The sequence below is a fragment of the Dreissena polymorpha genome, chromosome 14, assembly GCF_020536995.1.
Source record: "Dreissena polymorpha isolate Duluth1 chromosome 14, UMN_Dpol_1.0, whole genome shotgun sequence".
In the NCBI taxonomy this organism is placed as follows: domain Eukaryota; kingdom Metazoa; phylum Mollusca; class Bivalvia; order Myida; family Dreissenidae; genus Dreissena; species Dreissena polymorpha.
In genome coordinates this window covers 31,008,180-31,023,277 of record NC_068368.1, presented here as the reverse complement: position 1 = coordinate 31,023,277, position 15,098 = coordinate 31,008,180, and the positions used below count along the sequence as shown (strand labels likewise).

Genomic DNA, 15,098 nt, shown 5'->3' with positions numbered 1-15,098 from the left:
TGCCTTAACTTGATTTTTGGTAAGGAGGAACTTCCTTGAAACTAAAAATACAATAAAGCGGAAAGTTTCGTCCCTGATAAACCTGTGCAGACTGCACAGGCTACTCTAGGACAACACTTTACGCACATGCACTATGCCCCGTTTTCTCAGAACGCAACTCATTTGTTTCATCCTGGATGGGTTTTCATATAATTTAAAATTAGTGATCAGCATGAAGGAATTGGATATTGTGCGAAATAACCAGGCATATGGTTGCAAGTGAAATGTCAAGTCGATGCGAGTACTCAAATTTAAGAAAAAAATATATGCATTTTGCTCTGAGAATAATATGTCATATAGCATTGGTGTAATTTTCAATTAACTTGACAACAATCATGAGCATGATACATGGTATGGAATGTCCTGCATAAGACCCAGACACTATACTATGTAAAAAAGATGATAGTTAGGAATTTGTTTATTGACACTGCCCAGAGTAACTTGACTTAGCATTTTTATATTTCTCAGCATGCTGTGCTCATGGTGAGCTACTGTGGTTATCCTCATCGTCGGATACCCACGACTAATTCATTCCGTTACTCTCCAGCATTAGCGATAAATGGAGAGTAACGGAATGGGTCTTACGTGGGTATCCGACGATGGGTTATCCTATGTCCCTAGTCGTCTATTGTGTTTTGTACTTCGTCAACATTTAGCTTTTTAAAATTATCGAGGCCACATTTTGGATTCTATCTTGATGAAACTTCATAAGACTAAAAGTCTTCTACACCGGAAGCAGCGACCCAAGTGCCTCTAGGAGATTGCACAGTTCCACAATGCAGAGGATCTAAATTTGTAGAAAAAACAACAATTATTTGAAAACTATGCCATTAAACTTCAGAAAAAATGATGACTGTAAGTTATTCACAGGCTGTTCTGGTTTTATGATGTTTGCACACAGCCATTTTCACTTTGCTTCTGAGTGGGACAGGGTTAATCATACAGAAACACTGTCTGGTCTAGTAATCAATCATCATAGTAATTAAAACATTTTATAAACATTAGTGAATTAGAGTACTATCAGATATGAGAAATTGGAGCATCCGAAACTTGTAGTAGTGCAGTTCTCCAACGATGCACTCTGTTTGAAAAGCAGAAACTATCATTTTATTCAATAAATGTGCTTTATTCATAAATAAAAAAACGTCCAACAGATCACATACCAGAAAAAAAGAAAATAATTTTAAAAATTATAATAATAGACATGTACCACATATATTTACATAATAGTGTAAAACAAGGTGAAAATTACTGAAATATTAATTAGCAAATTGTATAATTTTTAGTTATAACAACCATCAACAGCATAGTACAATAATGGCATGCATGAAATTGCATGTTTTAAACATGTTAAATACATGTCACCTACAGCGAAAATGTTGAAATGTACAAAACATGTATTGCACAAATTATGCTCCTCATGATGGTTAAATAATGACCATTTGTCTAACGTATAAACACTGACTATACAGATTTTATCATTTCTATATTATTTAATGCAAAAAGCAAAACATTATTTTCACTTCAAAATTACACTATAATAATGATAACATTATAATATTATTATAAATAATATTTTTTCAATAAAACACACTCTACAACAATTGTATAGACATTTAATAAATAGAAGTAAATTAATAAGAAATAAATAACAAACATTAACAAAAAATGTGTCAACGAAAAATAAAACACAATAAGTGTCAAAGCTAAAAATAATTGTATATTGCAGATGTAAAATGCACCCTGTTAAAAAACTCTTACTGATTACCGGTCAAAAAATTTGCTCGAAATCCACTTAGTCTAAAATTGAACACACAGCAATAAGCTCATGAGTGAACATAACTTCTTGGTAGATACATGTATAAAGGTATACAGTTTTAAAAATCACTTTAAGAGTGTGTCATGGCTAAAACCCTAGAAAGCAATTGTGGTTTGATTGAGATGGAATATATTGTTGTTTAACCCTTTACGACTTAGATACGTACTTTTACGCATTAATAGTCCCATAAAAAGTAAAATTTAATTAAAGACCTTTCTAACTAGATTCAAGTTTTAAAGGCTTCAATTCCAACCGTTAGATACTGATGAGCAGTAAACAGCATAAAACCTGAACAGTCTGCGAGTTACTTGCAGGCTGTTCTGTTTTTATGCTGTTTGCACATAGCCATTTTCGTTTCTGAGAGGGAAAGGGTAAATACAGTCATTAATAAGATTATAAATGATGGATTCAGTTGGCTGATCAGTAATTGCAGTTTAAAAAATGGGGCTGTCTGCACCCTGCAGCTCTGTCACGCCTCCTCATCTCAATGTGTTTTGTTGTGGATATAAAAAATAAACACACTTTTAATTATGTTGACTACTGGTAGTTAGCTGAAAAAAGTATTTCTTAATGTGTTTTGTTGTGGAATTAAAAAATGAACACACTTTAAATATGTTGACTACTGGTAGTTAGCTGAAAAAAGTATTTCTCAGTGTGTTTTGTTGTGGATTTAAAAAATGAACACACTTATTGTTATGTTGACTAGTTAGCTGAAAAAAGAAGCTCAATGTGTTTTGTTGTGTATTTAATAAATAAACACACTTATTGTTATGTTGACTAGTTAGCTGAAAAAAGTATCTCAATGTGTTTTGTTGTGGATTTAAAAAATAAACACACTCATTGTTATGTTGACTAGTTAGCTGAAAAAAGTATCTCAATGTGTTTTGTTGTGGATTTAAAAAATAAACACACTTATTGGTTATGTTAACCAGTTAGCTGAAAAAAGTAATAAAAGTATATTCAGGTAACCCGACAAATGTATCTTTCCTGAGATGATATATTCTATGGCTTCAAGTATTTTCATTAGTGCCTGCTGAAATTGTCTCCCTTTCTAGTGAGGAAATGGTATAATCACACATAAAACCCACACATGCTTTTTTTATTCATTGCTTACCACTGTGTATTGTATATTTTAACAAGATATGTGTTTGTCAGAAACACTATGTCCCTTTTGCGCCACTTAGAAGCTATATAATTGACCTTTGACCTTGAAGGATGACCTTGACCTTTTACCACTCAAAATGTGCAGCTTTATGAGATACACACGCATGCCAAATATCAAATTGCTATCTTCAATATTGCAAAAGTTATTGCAAAATGTTAAATTTTGACCAAACCAACCAACCAACCAACAAACCAACAGACAGGGCAAAAACAATATGTCCCCCACTATAGTGGTGGGGGAAAGACATTTCAGCACGGTAACTTGTGCAATTATTTTCGTCACTGGAATGTGTCAATATTTCATAATTGAACATCAATTTAAATGTTATATTTTAATAACTGTTCACCAGCAATTATTCTAATGAACAAGATTTGTAAAGGGGCTTTTACACATTTTGGTAAATTGACAAAATTTAAAAAGTTGTTTCAGATTCGCAAATTTTTGTTTAAGCTATGATATTTGCGAGGAAACAGTTATGCTGAACATTTACCATGCTCTGAAGTACCATGCTCTGAAGTATCCAATATATGCATCTTTTGACGATTTAAAAACCTGAAAATTATAAAGCGTTGCAACACGAAACGATTGAATAATTAAGAGAGTTCTGTTGTTGTTGTTATATTTTGTGATACTATGAGAGTATGAGGATTGCTTAAATAAAGTATAAAATACATTCCTCAATGTATGGGCACAGATGGCCCATTGGTCTAAGCGGAAGATTTTTTCTCCAGGACCCCTGGGGTCAGTGGTTCAAGCCCAGTTGAGGGTTTCTTTTTTTTCTTTTTTTTTTAAATTGTATTACTGTGTTTTTTACAGGAGCTTTTTATACCCAATGTTTACATTTATAATATAAAGCATTTAGGTGCAATGAGTCATCCCTGGTTAGCCTGTGCAGACTGCACAGTCTATTAAGTGACAACACTATACAAATATTATACATTAAGCCCTGTTTTCAAAAAGGGCAGCTCACACTTATAACTTGAACTTACAACAATAATGCATAAGTTTACAAATACAATTAATTGCCTTGCAGAATGCACTATGTTAGTCCTGCATACTGTATACTCTCTAATAATTACTATTGGGAGTTATATTTGTATTATAAAAGAGCATACATTCAATTTACCCTTTGCATGCTGGGAAAATGTTGTCTGCTGAATTTCTAAAATTTGCATTTTCTTTGACTTTTTTCAAAGAATACTATCAGGAAAGCAAACAGTTTGGATCCTGATGAGACGCAACGTTCTGTGGCGTCTCATCTGGAACCAAACTGTTTGCAAAGGCTTTCAAAATTCGGTTCCAGCACTGAAAGGATTATGTATAGAGTCCAATCTGTCACATTTTGTTACATGTAACAGTATATAGAAAAAAACTGACAATTTGACATTTAAATTTCTCTACACACAAGTATCACAACCTGTGTAAAATACAGGGGTGTGTGGGGGCAGCGTATTTAGCAAGGAGGCATTTATTAGGAAATTTACAGTAGGTGTACATGACTTACCGGAAACCTGCAAGACACTGTTACATTTTGCAACTTAATGTGCTTTGGAATGTTAAATATAAGTTTTTGTTGTGGCATAGTCATAAAAGTTGCTTCTCCATATATAATTCACATATTTGATCCGCATTCTGGGACAACAGGGCTTAATAAATGTGCGTAAAGTGTCATCAAGGAATTAGCCTGTGCAGTCTGCATAGCCTGATCAGGGACGACACCTTCTGCTTATAAGGAAAAAGTGTCATCAAGGAATTAGCCTGTGCAGTCTGCATAGCCTGATCAGGGACGACACCTTCTGCTTATAAGGAAATTTTCGTTTAAAGGAGGACTTTTCTAAACACAAATAGGCAGTGAGTGTTCCTGATAAGCCCATGCTGACTGCGCAGGCTAATTTTTGCCGACACTTTATGCACATGCAGTAAGCCCACTTTTCCCACAACAAGGCTCATCTGATCCAGTTTAGCTCAACTGGTTACCCGCTAGGTCCTGGTACTGTGGTTATATCCACTATCCAATGAAGTGCTGGATCCCTTTCTGTTTGTTGAAGTAAGGGTACCAGTAGATGAGGAATGGTGACTGACCAATGAGGACGAAGGAAACAGCTTGTACCAGCCAATCACAATGTTCGACAGATCCAGCTGGCCAAGCATGATTTGAGCCACACCCATGAAGACTTTCCTGTCCATGCGACCGTAATCCCCCCATACTGTGAGCTGTAATGTGCGCTAAAATGGTTAAGTTGCAGTATGAGTAGTTTTAAAGCAAGAAAACATTGTATGGTTTGGGAGTTTTTAGGATGTAATCATGAAAATGACTGGCTGTCTTAGTACACACTAGTCCCAATTATTCAGGTTAAAGATTTTATCCTATTGTCACGGTCTGAACTTGGTCACGTAAGGGGAGAAGTTGTGTCGCAGTCCGGTTAGCTCAGTCGGGAGAGCATTCACCTTGTAAGCGAGGTGTCCCATGTTTGAGGACTGGCCGCACAATTTCTCACCCTGTGACATTTGGCGCCCAACGTGGGACCGTGACGTTACCTGGGTATACTCCTACGGAGGCCCATGGTTAATCATATATCACCACGAATCCCTGTATTTGAGGACGAATACATATTCAAGTGGGGGTTTATGTCACGGTCTGAACTTGGTCATGTAAGGGGAGAAGTTGTGTGGCGGCCCTGTTAGCTCAGTCGAGAGAATATTCGCCCTATAAGCGAGGTGTCCCGGGTTCAAGTCCCAGACTGGCCGCACAATTTTCTCACCCTGTGACACTATTTTGTATTTAATTCTTTGATAAATACACATTTTATAGGGCTATTGGCATTAATATACTGTTACAAAATGCTCTTACTTGTATTATGCTTAATTATGTCACAAAAATCAAATTTAACACTCATTTTGATTTTGTAATTGAACTTTGCAAAACTTGTCAGTTATATCCACCAAGAGGAACAAGCATAAAAAAGCACATCATTTTAGTAATTACATAAGCACACAGTGCAATCAGCTGGGAGTACATAAAGGTTTGGGTAAGGACATATGACCTGTGTAAAAATGGATCTAATGTCATATGCTGCAAGTGTAGCTCCAGACCAGCCTTTACACATGGTAACCATGGCAACCATGGCAGGTCCTGTCCACACTGCCATTTCATATGGCCGTATATGGCATAGGACCTGTTTTTGCAGTACGTTACTCATACAATGTGGACATTTGGAAGATTTTGTCAATATCTTGCGTCAAATTTATATGGATTTTTTTTAATTAGATCCAGAAACTAGTGCGCAAATAGCAACAGTGGTGTCCAGGCAACAGGCTGATCAGAAACAAGCTTAACCAATAAATACCTTGACTCATTAAATGAAATATCAACCGTATCAAACGCTGTAGTAATTTGAAGACAATTTTCGTAACATTCTTATGTGTATTCACATACCTGTACTACTTTGTCTGTGTAGGGCTCCGTGAAGACTAGTTGCTGTTGGTAGAGCGGGTCCAGTGTGCGCCTGGCGACTGTTGTCTTCTGCTTCTCAATGCAATGCTTGCCCTCAATAATGTATACTTTCACATACGGAGCTGGCAGAAAACGAAAGATATTGCTAAATCATTATTATTTTAGGGACATAATTTTTTGTTTATTTTACGGTTTGACCGATCCACAAATTTACAAAAGCTGTCTCCATGAAAAGACTGTTATATGCCCCCAAAAAACACTTTTTTCGAAACCTAAACGCAGATTTCGAAAACCTTAACGCGGACCCTAAGTTCAAGGACAAGGTCAAAGGGGTCAAAATTTGTGTGTGTATGGAAAGGCCTTGTCCATATACACATGCATACCAAATATGAAGGTTACATCTGAAGCGACATAGAAGTAATAAGCATTTTTCGAGCAAAAACTCAAAAATTAATTTTTTCAAGGGACGTAACTCAGAAGTGCCTGGGTAAATTTGGCTGATTATCAAAATAAACCTAGATTATATTGTCTAACAAATTTTTTTGAAGTTTGGTTTAGCTCCGATGACAATTGCTTGAGTATAATAGAGCGGAAACGGAAAAAAAAATCAATTTTTGATGATTCAAGGGCCATAACTCAGGAGTGTCTTGGTCAATTTGGCTGATCATCGAACTTTACCTTGATTTTATGAATTAACACATTTTCATGAAGTGTGGCGAAGATCCTATGACATTTGCTCGAGTTATATCTTGAACCGAAACGAAAATAACCAACAATTTTACGATGATTCAACGGCCGTAACTCAGGAGTGTCTGGGTCTATTGGCCGATTATAAAACTTGACCTATATGTTATTGCCTTACACAATTTCATGAAGTTTGGTGAAGATCTGATGACAATTGCCTGAGTTATTGAGAGTTAACAAGAAAAAAAACAATTTTACGATGATTCAAGGGCCGTAAATCAGGAGTGTCTGGGTCAATTGGGCCGATTATAAAACTTGACCTATATGTTATTGCCTTACACAATTTCATGAAGTTTGGTAAAGATCTGATGACAATTGCTTGACTTATTAAGCGGAAACTAATGCGGACGGACGGACTAACATTGCGATTTTAATATGCCCCCAGAACCTATGTTCTGGGGGCATAAAAACAAACGTATAATGATCAGAGCAAATTCTATAAGAAATCTGCCTACAACTAAGATACATATTTGTATGCATTTTTTGTCCTTAAAGGCCTTTCATACTTAATTTAAGTTTAAATGCTACATTTCCAAACCTTAGATACTGATGAGCAGCAAACAGTATAAGACCTGAACAGACTACGAGTAACTCGCAGGCTGTTCTGGTTTTATGCTGGTTGCAAAAGCCATGTTCAATTTGCTTCTTATGGGGGAAAGTGTTAATTAATAGGTATGACCTACAATTGATAGGTCCGGCACATGCATATCATTATAGCATAATATTATGTATAAACTATACATGTAGTAGATTTCCAAGAAGGGTAATACTGACTACAGCTTCTTATAAGAGATTGCTTTAAACAAACAGTCACTAGACATGTGTCTATAGGAAACAAATTCACTGTATTTTACTTGTGTCTGGAAACTCCACAATCAAACATGAATATTGTAAAAGTAGCCACCTAGTGCTAATTCGAGACATCATCTCCTAAAGTTTGTACAAGAGTATATTCAACTAAAAAGATTCACGATAGAAAAACCAACAGACAAACATGATTCTTTAGAATTAAGCATGTAAGCATTTAATTGGTTGTATTGGTGAAGTATTAAATATAAGGGAAATTAAAAATTTATAAATTGTGTAGTGGAGGGGCATCAGGTCCTCAGAAGAGGAGTTAATAGTTAAGCTCACTATTTTTTTACCTCAATATATAAAAATAAAGTTAAATTAACATTATAAATTACAAATATACTACACAGCGCAAGGGTTCTTGGATGTCTTGAAGACTAACCAATCAATTTGCAACGCCCTGTGTAGAAAATACGTGATACCAATAAAACAGCTTTGTTTTTGTCTCAGTCAAACACATGTTCTTTAAATAACTTAAAACTTAGCATAAAGGGATATTTTTTTTATTATAAACCTATCATTGTTAGTTGCTGAACACCAGTACAGTAAAAATGTACACTTTTGTAATAAATATGAGTTGACCTCTGAGAAAACAGAGTTCAATGCATGTGCGTATAGTTTCTTCTCAGTTTACCCTATTCAGTCTGAACTTGCTAATCAAAGACGACACATACTTTTTGCCCATTCTGGATCTTTGCATGACTTCCTTCAAACAAAACATAAAATCCAAAAAGTGTCATCCCTGATAAGGCTGTGCATACTGCACATGCTATAAATCTGGGAAGACACTTTACTCACATGCATTCAGCCTCGTTTTCCCAGAGCGAAATTAGACAGATTCTGACTGTCCATACAATGTCCCCATACCTGGCAATATCTTTGCCCCCGGTTTGGCCATTAGTCCCCGGGCCCGTATGACCTCGACCTCTAGATGACCTTTGCGGTCGTACAGACTGAGCTGGATCTCTCCCAGGCAGGCTGACCCCAGCACCTGCCGCCCAACCAGCTGACCCGGGCCAAGCCCCTCCACGAACTCCCCAAATGCCCCGTCCGCGCCCATTCGCATCCCCGGGGGTAACCAGAGACTGAAATGAGGAAGGGTGGGCCTATGAGAAAACACTTGGCATCCCATGTTGATTTTGTTTGTAAGCATAAAATGTGTATGAGACATATAATAATTTCTGATTTTTGAACGCATACAATTGAAACATCATTGCAATAACAGTCTCATTTACATGTAGATCATAACTTTTAAAGACAAAATAACTAAATGCTAAGAATTTAATATATATTTATATATATAATGTGTATGTCAGAAGGCACCTTGTAAATAGGACCACTCTGTTGTGGTCTAGCGGATGTAATTTACATCATAATGTAAGGCGTATGTGGCTACATGTTTTATTCAGTCATACCCAAGCTACATGTGTACAACAAACTGTGAAGCATAATCCTATAAATACAAGATTAACAGTAGAGACAACTCTTATGGATCTATTGTTCAGTATAACACAGTAATATCCCTTTAACTATTCCTTGACAATATGTAAAGCACATTCCTGACGTATCCTTTACTGGGTAAATGTAATTAAAATGAATACTGAGTTTGGCCAATGATCTAAAAGCTCTTTTATCTTAACCCTTTCCAACTAACTTGTTTTGGGAAAATTACCATCTTCTTTTCATTTATACAAAGTATGTTATCAAAAACATCTGACCCATTTGACCATTTCATTGTGGAAGAACTTTTTCAATAAGCTGGCGAAAATCTCAATAACAAATAACACAATCTGTGAAAATTTTGTTTCACAAACTAGGCCACAACAAATTGATTACATGTTCAATGGATTTCCCGCACCTAAAAATCTTAAAACAAAATATAAATATTTTTATTTTTATTTTGCGCCCACAGCAACAATTTGTGCTCCGCACATATTCGTTCAATGATTTAGTTTAATTTAGCCTACGTATTTTACGATATAGACTGTTATAACGCTTTCCGATATTGATTGGTTTATGGTAAAAGTCCGTCTGCCTTGTTGTTTCAGCGAAAGATGTTAACGGAAACGTATTTTTTCCGCCAGTTACAATAAATCATCGCATTGCTGATGGTTTTCGTGCTTTGTTTATCGCAGCAGCATCTGCATCTGGATGCGAAATATCACCAGAATGCGTCAATGCGGTAAAAATTTGTGGTAAACTAGGCGGTAGTGATAAAATAAAAATGTCGAACATTAACATGCAACTTAGTGTCGCAGTGGAATTGGACAAAAAAGTTGTCGAGTTTTCTATAAACAATGAGCGCCTTCCTAATCCTAGCATTAACAGTGAGCCCAATGCTTTCAAATATATGATGATGAAGTCCAAGGTTTATATTAAGAATGATGAATGCCAAATGGCATTGTACACCATTGGATAATAACGGAGTTATGGCCCTTTATATCTTGAAAAAATGTGTGTGTGTGTGTGTGTGTCCTGAGCCATATCTTGGAAGTGCTTTGACGGATTTCATTGAAACTTGGTATGAGTATATATGTGGATAAGAGGATGATGCACGTTGGCGTTGTCCATCCGTCCAGAAAACTTGTGTGTCCAGAAGAATATTGGCGGGGGATATCAATGCAACAGATTTGCTTGTTTAAATTGATTTGATTCCCTGTACTGCTATTGTTATAAATATATACAATAGTACTTGTCATTATACTAAAATGTATACTAGTCTTTTTTGCACTCAAATTAGAGCAATATATGTGCTATGTTAAAATATAGTATCAATTTATATAAACAATATAAAAAAAATATTTTGCGCTTTTCGCTCGCCTGCGATTTAAAAAAATGGAATAAAAATTAATTTATTCTTATTTCACACGCTTGCTCCATTTCTGGTTGGCTGAAATCCATAGATCACATCATCAATTTGTTGTGGCCTTATGGTAAGAAAATCAAAGCTTATGTAAAATCCAATACTTCTACATTTTTACACTTACACACAGCAACATGAAAATGTGTTGTTTTTCACAAACTATGGTGTGTTTTTTTAAGACAAACTTGTGTCAATTCCAATATATCAGCCTTGTTCTGAGAAAACTGGGCTTAATGCATGTGAGAAGAGTGTCATCCCAGATGAGCCTGTGCAGTCCACACAGGCTAATCAGGGACGATACGTTCTGCCTAAACTTGATTTTCGGTAAGTAGGGACTTCCTTGAAACTAAACATGCATATAAACGGAAAGTGTTGTCCCTATTTAGCTTGTGCGGACTGCACAGGCTAATCTGGGATGACACTTTATGCACATGCATTAAGCCCAGTTTTCTCAGAACGCGACTCATATCTTCATTTCTACACTTACACGCTGCCCGAGTCTGAACTGACGCTTCCATCCGTGGACTCGCGACTTCCCTGCTTGTAGATGTGAGTGGAGTCTCCTGTGGGTAACACCTCTTCACTTCGCTGGAATGAGCTGCGTTTGGGACCATCTGTTGGCAGAGTAGAAAGATAATGATACTGGTTACACTGCAACTCCAACATATCACGGTCAGTTATATCGCGTTGTCCAATATATCGCTTATCGGCTATGGCTCCCAATATATCGCGGTTGCGATCTTTGGACCCCTTCAGCCGCGATATATTGGAGTTGTAGTGTACAAATGTTTTACTTTCATCTGCCATTATCAATCAATTGGTCATTGTTTGCTCAAGTACTTCTTAGAAGCATCCGGGTACAGAAAATATATTAAAAAGTACCCCAGATTATTGCCTGGTGCCTTTAAGACATTGTAGTATATATGCACTTAAGAATACCTGGGTTTCTTTGAAGAAGTATCTCAGCCGTTAACAACCAATTTACCACAATTATCCATCTAAGTTTTTCTCAATGTTTGAGGTTTAAAGAAGGAATTGATGGACAAGAATACTGGTTAAAGAGTTTTGCAACATAGCTTTTTGCCATACATGCCTTATGAAGAAAAAGAGAATAAAATTGGGCAATGCTCTGAGAAAAAGGAATTTAATACATGTGTGTAACTTTCCGCCTAACTTTGATTTTTGCTAATAAGAGTTGCTTATTAGAGACTTTCTTTAAACCAAAAATATCCTAAAAGCAGAAAGTGTTGTACCTGATTAGCCTCTGTAGACTAGATCTTTTCACAGAGCGCAGCTCAATTTCAAACACAACAATCCCTCTAGATCTTTTCACAGAGCACAGCTCAATTTCAAACACAACAATCCCTCTAGATCTTTTCACAGAGCGCAGCTCAATTTCAAACACAACAATCCCTCTGATATTTTCATAATGCTGACTATGATATTATTTTAAGCAAAGTCAAGAACACAGCTCACGCATTAGTTACAAAGTTGTCTTCCCTTGAAATCTGATGCTGCTTACTAAAACTGATTCTTACAAAGTTGTCTTGCCTTGAAATCTGATGCTGCTTACTAAAACTGATTCTTACAAAGTTGTCTTGCCTTGAAATCTGATGCTGCTTACTAAAACTGATTCTTCTACAAGTCATTGAGCCTCTGTCTTGGAAAACTGGGATGAAGTCATGGGTTTCAAGCGTAGTCCCAGATTAGCCTATGCAGACAACACAGGCTTATCTGGGACGACACTTTCCCCTTTTATGGATTTGTTTTCCAAAGACGTTTCATTTTAATTAAAATCCCGTATAGTTGGAAAGAGTTGTCCCTCATTAGCCTGAGTGCACTGCACAGGCTAATCTAGGACTACAGTTACCACCAGTGACTTAAGACACATTTTCCCGGAACACAACTAAACTTTCCAGTACCTAGTTGAGTTGCACTGCTGCTACGTCGACGGAGACCCACAAAGGTTGCCATCTTGTGACTAATGCTTGGCCTTCTTTTACTTCGCCCCTCGGTGATGCTATTGGAAACCGCGGAATCTGATTGGCTGCCATCATTCTGCTCCATGACAGAGCTCTCATTGCTGGTGCTGCGGGGCGGGGCTCGTCTAGCAGGCATTGGGGTACCACGGCTCTCCATACAGGATTTGAACTCACTGAAAACGAATCATTACACTTCTATTCTAAGTCTTGACTCTAACAAAACTCACTGAAAACGTATTATTTGATTTCTTTGTAAGTTTGAACTCCTGGGATTGAATGTCCAAGACTCTACCAACCAGCCTCGTCAATAATGATATTGCTAAAATAACACATTAAGGTCTGATGTTGCTACACCACTGCATTTTAATCCTTTCTGTACTTCTGTTGACACCTCAGTTTTCTGTGTCATTCTGACTGTGTTGACCTGACACTCACCTCAGTTTTCTGGGTCATTCTGACTGTGTTGACCTGATACTCACCTCAGTTTTCTGAGTCATTCTGACTGTGTTGACCTGACACCTCAGTTTTCTGTGTTATTCTGACTGTAATGACCTGACACTCAGTTTTCTGGGTCATTCTGACTGTCTTGACCTGACACTCACTTCAGTTTTCTGGGTCATTCTGACTGTGTTGACCTGACACCTCAGTTTTCTGGGTCATTCTGACTGTGTTGACCTGACACTCACCTCAGTTTTCTGGGTCATTCTGACTGTGTTGACCTAACACTCACCTCAGTTTTCTGGGTCATTCTGACTGTTGACCTGACACTCACCTCAGTTTTCTGGGTCATTCTGACTGTGTTGACCTGACACTCACCTCAGTTTTCTGGGTCATTCTGACTGTGTTGACGTGACACTCACCTCAGTTTTCTGGGTCATTCTGACTGTGTTGACCTGACACTCACCTCATTTTTCTGGGTCATTCTGACTGTGTTGACGTGACACTCATCTCAATTTTCTGGGTCATTCTGACTGTGTTTACCTGACACTCAACTCAGTTTTCTGGGTCATTCTGACTGTGTTGACCTGACATTCATCTCAGTTTTCTGGGTCATTCTGACTGCTCTTTTTTCTGGGTCATTCTGACTGTGTTGACTTGACACTCAACTCAGTTTTCTGGGTCATTCTGACTGTGTTGACCTGACACTCACCTCAGTTTCCTGGGTCATTCTGACTGTGTTGACCTGACACTCATCTCAGTTTTCTGGGTCATTCTGACTGTGTTGACCAAACACTCACCTCAGTTTTCTGGGTCATTCTGACTGTTGACCTGACACTCACCTCAGTTTTCTGGGTCATTCTGACTGTGTTGACCTGACACTCACCTCATTTTTCTGGGTCATTCTGACTGTGTTGACGTGACACTCATCTCAATTTTCTGGATCATTCTGACTGTGTTTACCTGACACTCAACTCAGTTTTCTGGGTCATTCTGACTGTTGACCTGACATTCATCTCAGTTTTCCGGGTCATTCTGACTGCTCTGTTTTCTGGGTCATTCTGACTGTGTTGACTTGACACTCAACTCAGTTTTCTGGGTCATTCTGACTGTGTTGACCTGACACCTCAGTTTTCTGGGTCATTCTGACTGTGTTGACCTGACACCTCAGTTTCCTGGGTCATTCTTACTGTGTTGACCTGACACTCATCTCAGTTTTCTGGGTCATTTTGACTGTGTTGACCTAACACTCACCTCAGTTTTCTGGGTCATTCTTACTGTGTTGACCTAATACTCATCTCGGTTTTCTGGGTCATTCTGACTGTTGACCTGACACTCACCTCAGTTTTCTGGGTCATTCTTACTGTGTTAATCTGATACTCACCTCAGTTTTCTGGGTCATTCTGACTGTGTTGACCTGACACCTCAGTTTTCTGGGTCATTCTGACTGTGTTGACCTGACACTCACCTCAGTTTTCTGGGTCATTCTGACTGTGTGGACCTGACACTCACCTCAGTTTTCTGGGTTATTCTGACTGTGTTGACCTGACACTCACCTCACTTTTCTGGGTCATTCTGACTATGTTGACCTGACACTCACCTCAGTTTTCTGGGTCGTTCCGACTGTGTTGACCTGACACTCAGTGTGCTGACCTTGGACACCTCTGACATGTCACTCGTTTCCGACGCGTCACTCTGCACTTCGTCTTCTCCAAATTCTGCAACAAACATTCACAACTCAC

General features: G+C 37.7%; 1 protein-coding gene across 1 annotated transcript in view; it reads right to left on the bottom strand.

Annotated features, from left to right (window-relative positions):
• Nucleotides 1-4,913: 4,913 nt before the first annotated feature.
• Nucleotides 4,914-15,098, bottom strand: part of LOC127857663 (regulating synaptic membrane exocytosis protein 2-like) — a 98,662-nt gene continuing 88,477 nt past the window's right edge. Inside the window, exons 19-24 of the mRNA XM_052394253.1 lie at nucleotides 14,957-15,074; nucleotides 12,859-13,091; nucleotides 11,424-11,550; nucleotides 8,941-9,158; nucleotides 6,460-6,599; nucleotides 4,914-5,237 (exon numbers count right to left, since the gene is read on the bottom strand). Coding sequence (XP_052250213.1) covers nucleotides 5,004-5,237; nucleotides 6,460-6,599; nucleotides 8,941-9,158; nucleotides 11,424-11,550; nucleotides 12,859-13,091; nucleotides 14,957-15,074 — 1,070 coding nt within the window. The 3' untranslated portion in view covers nucleotides 4,914-5,003. The remainder of the gene's footprint in view (nucleotides 5,238-6,459; nucleotides 6,600-8,940; nucleotides 9,159-11,423; nucleotides 11,551-12,858; nucleotides 13,092-14,956; nucleotides 15,075-15,098) is intronic.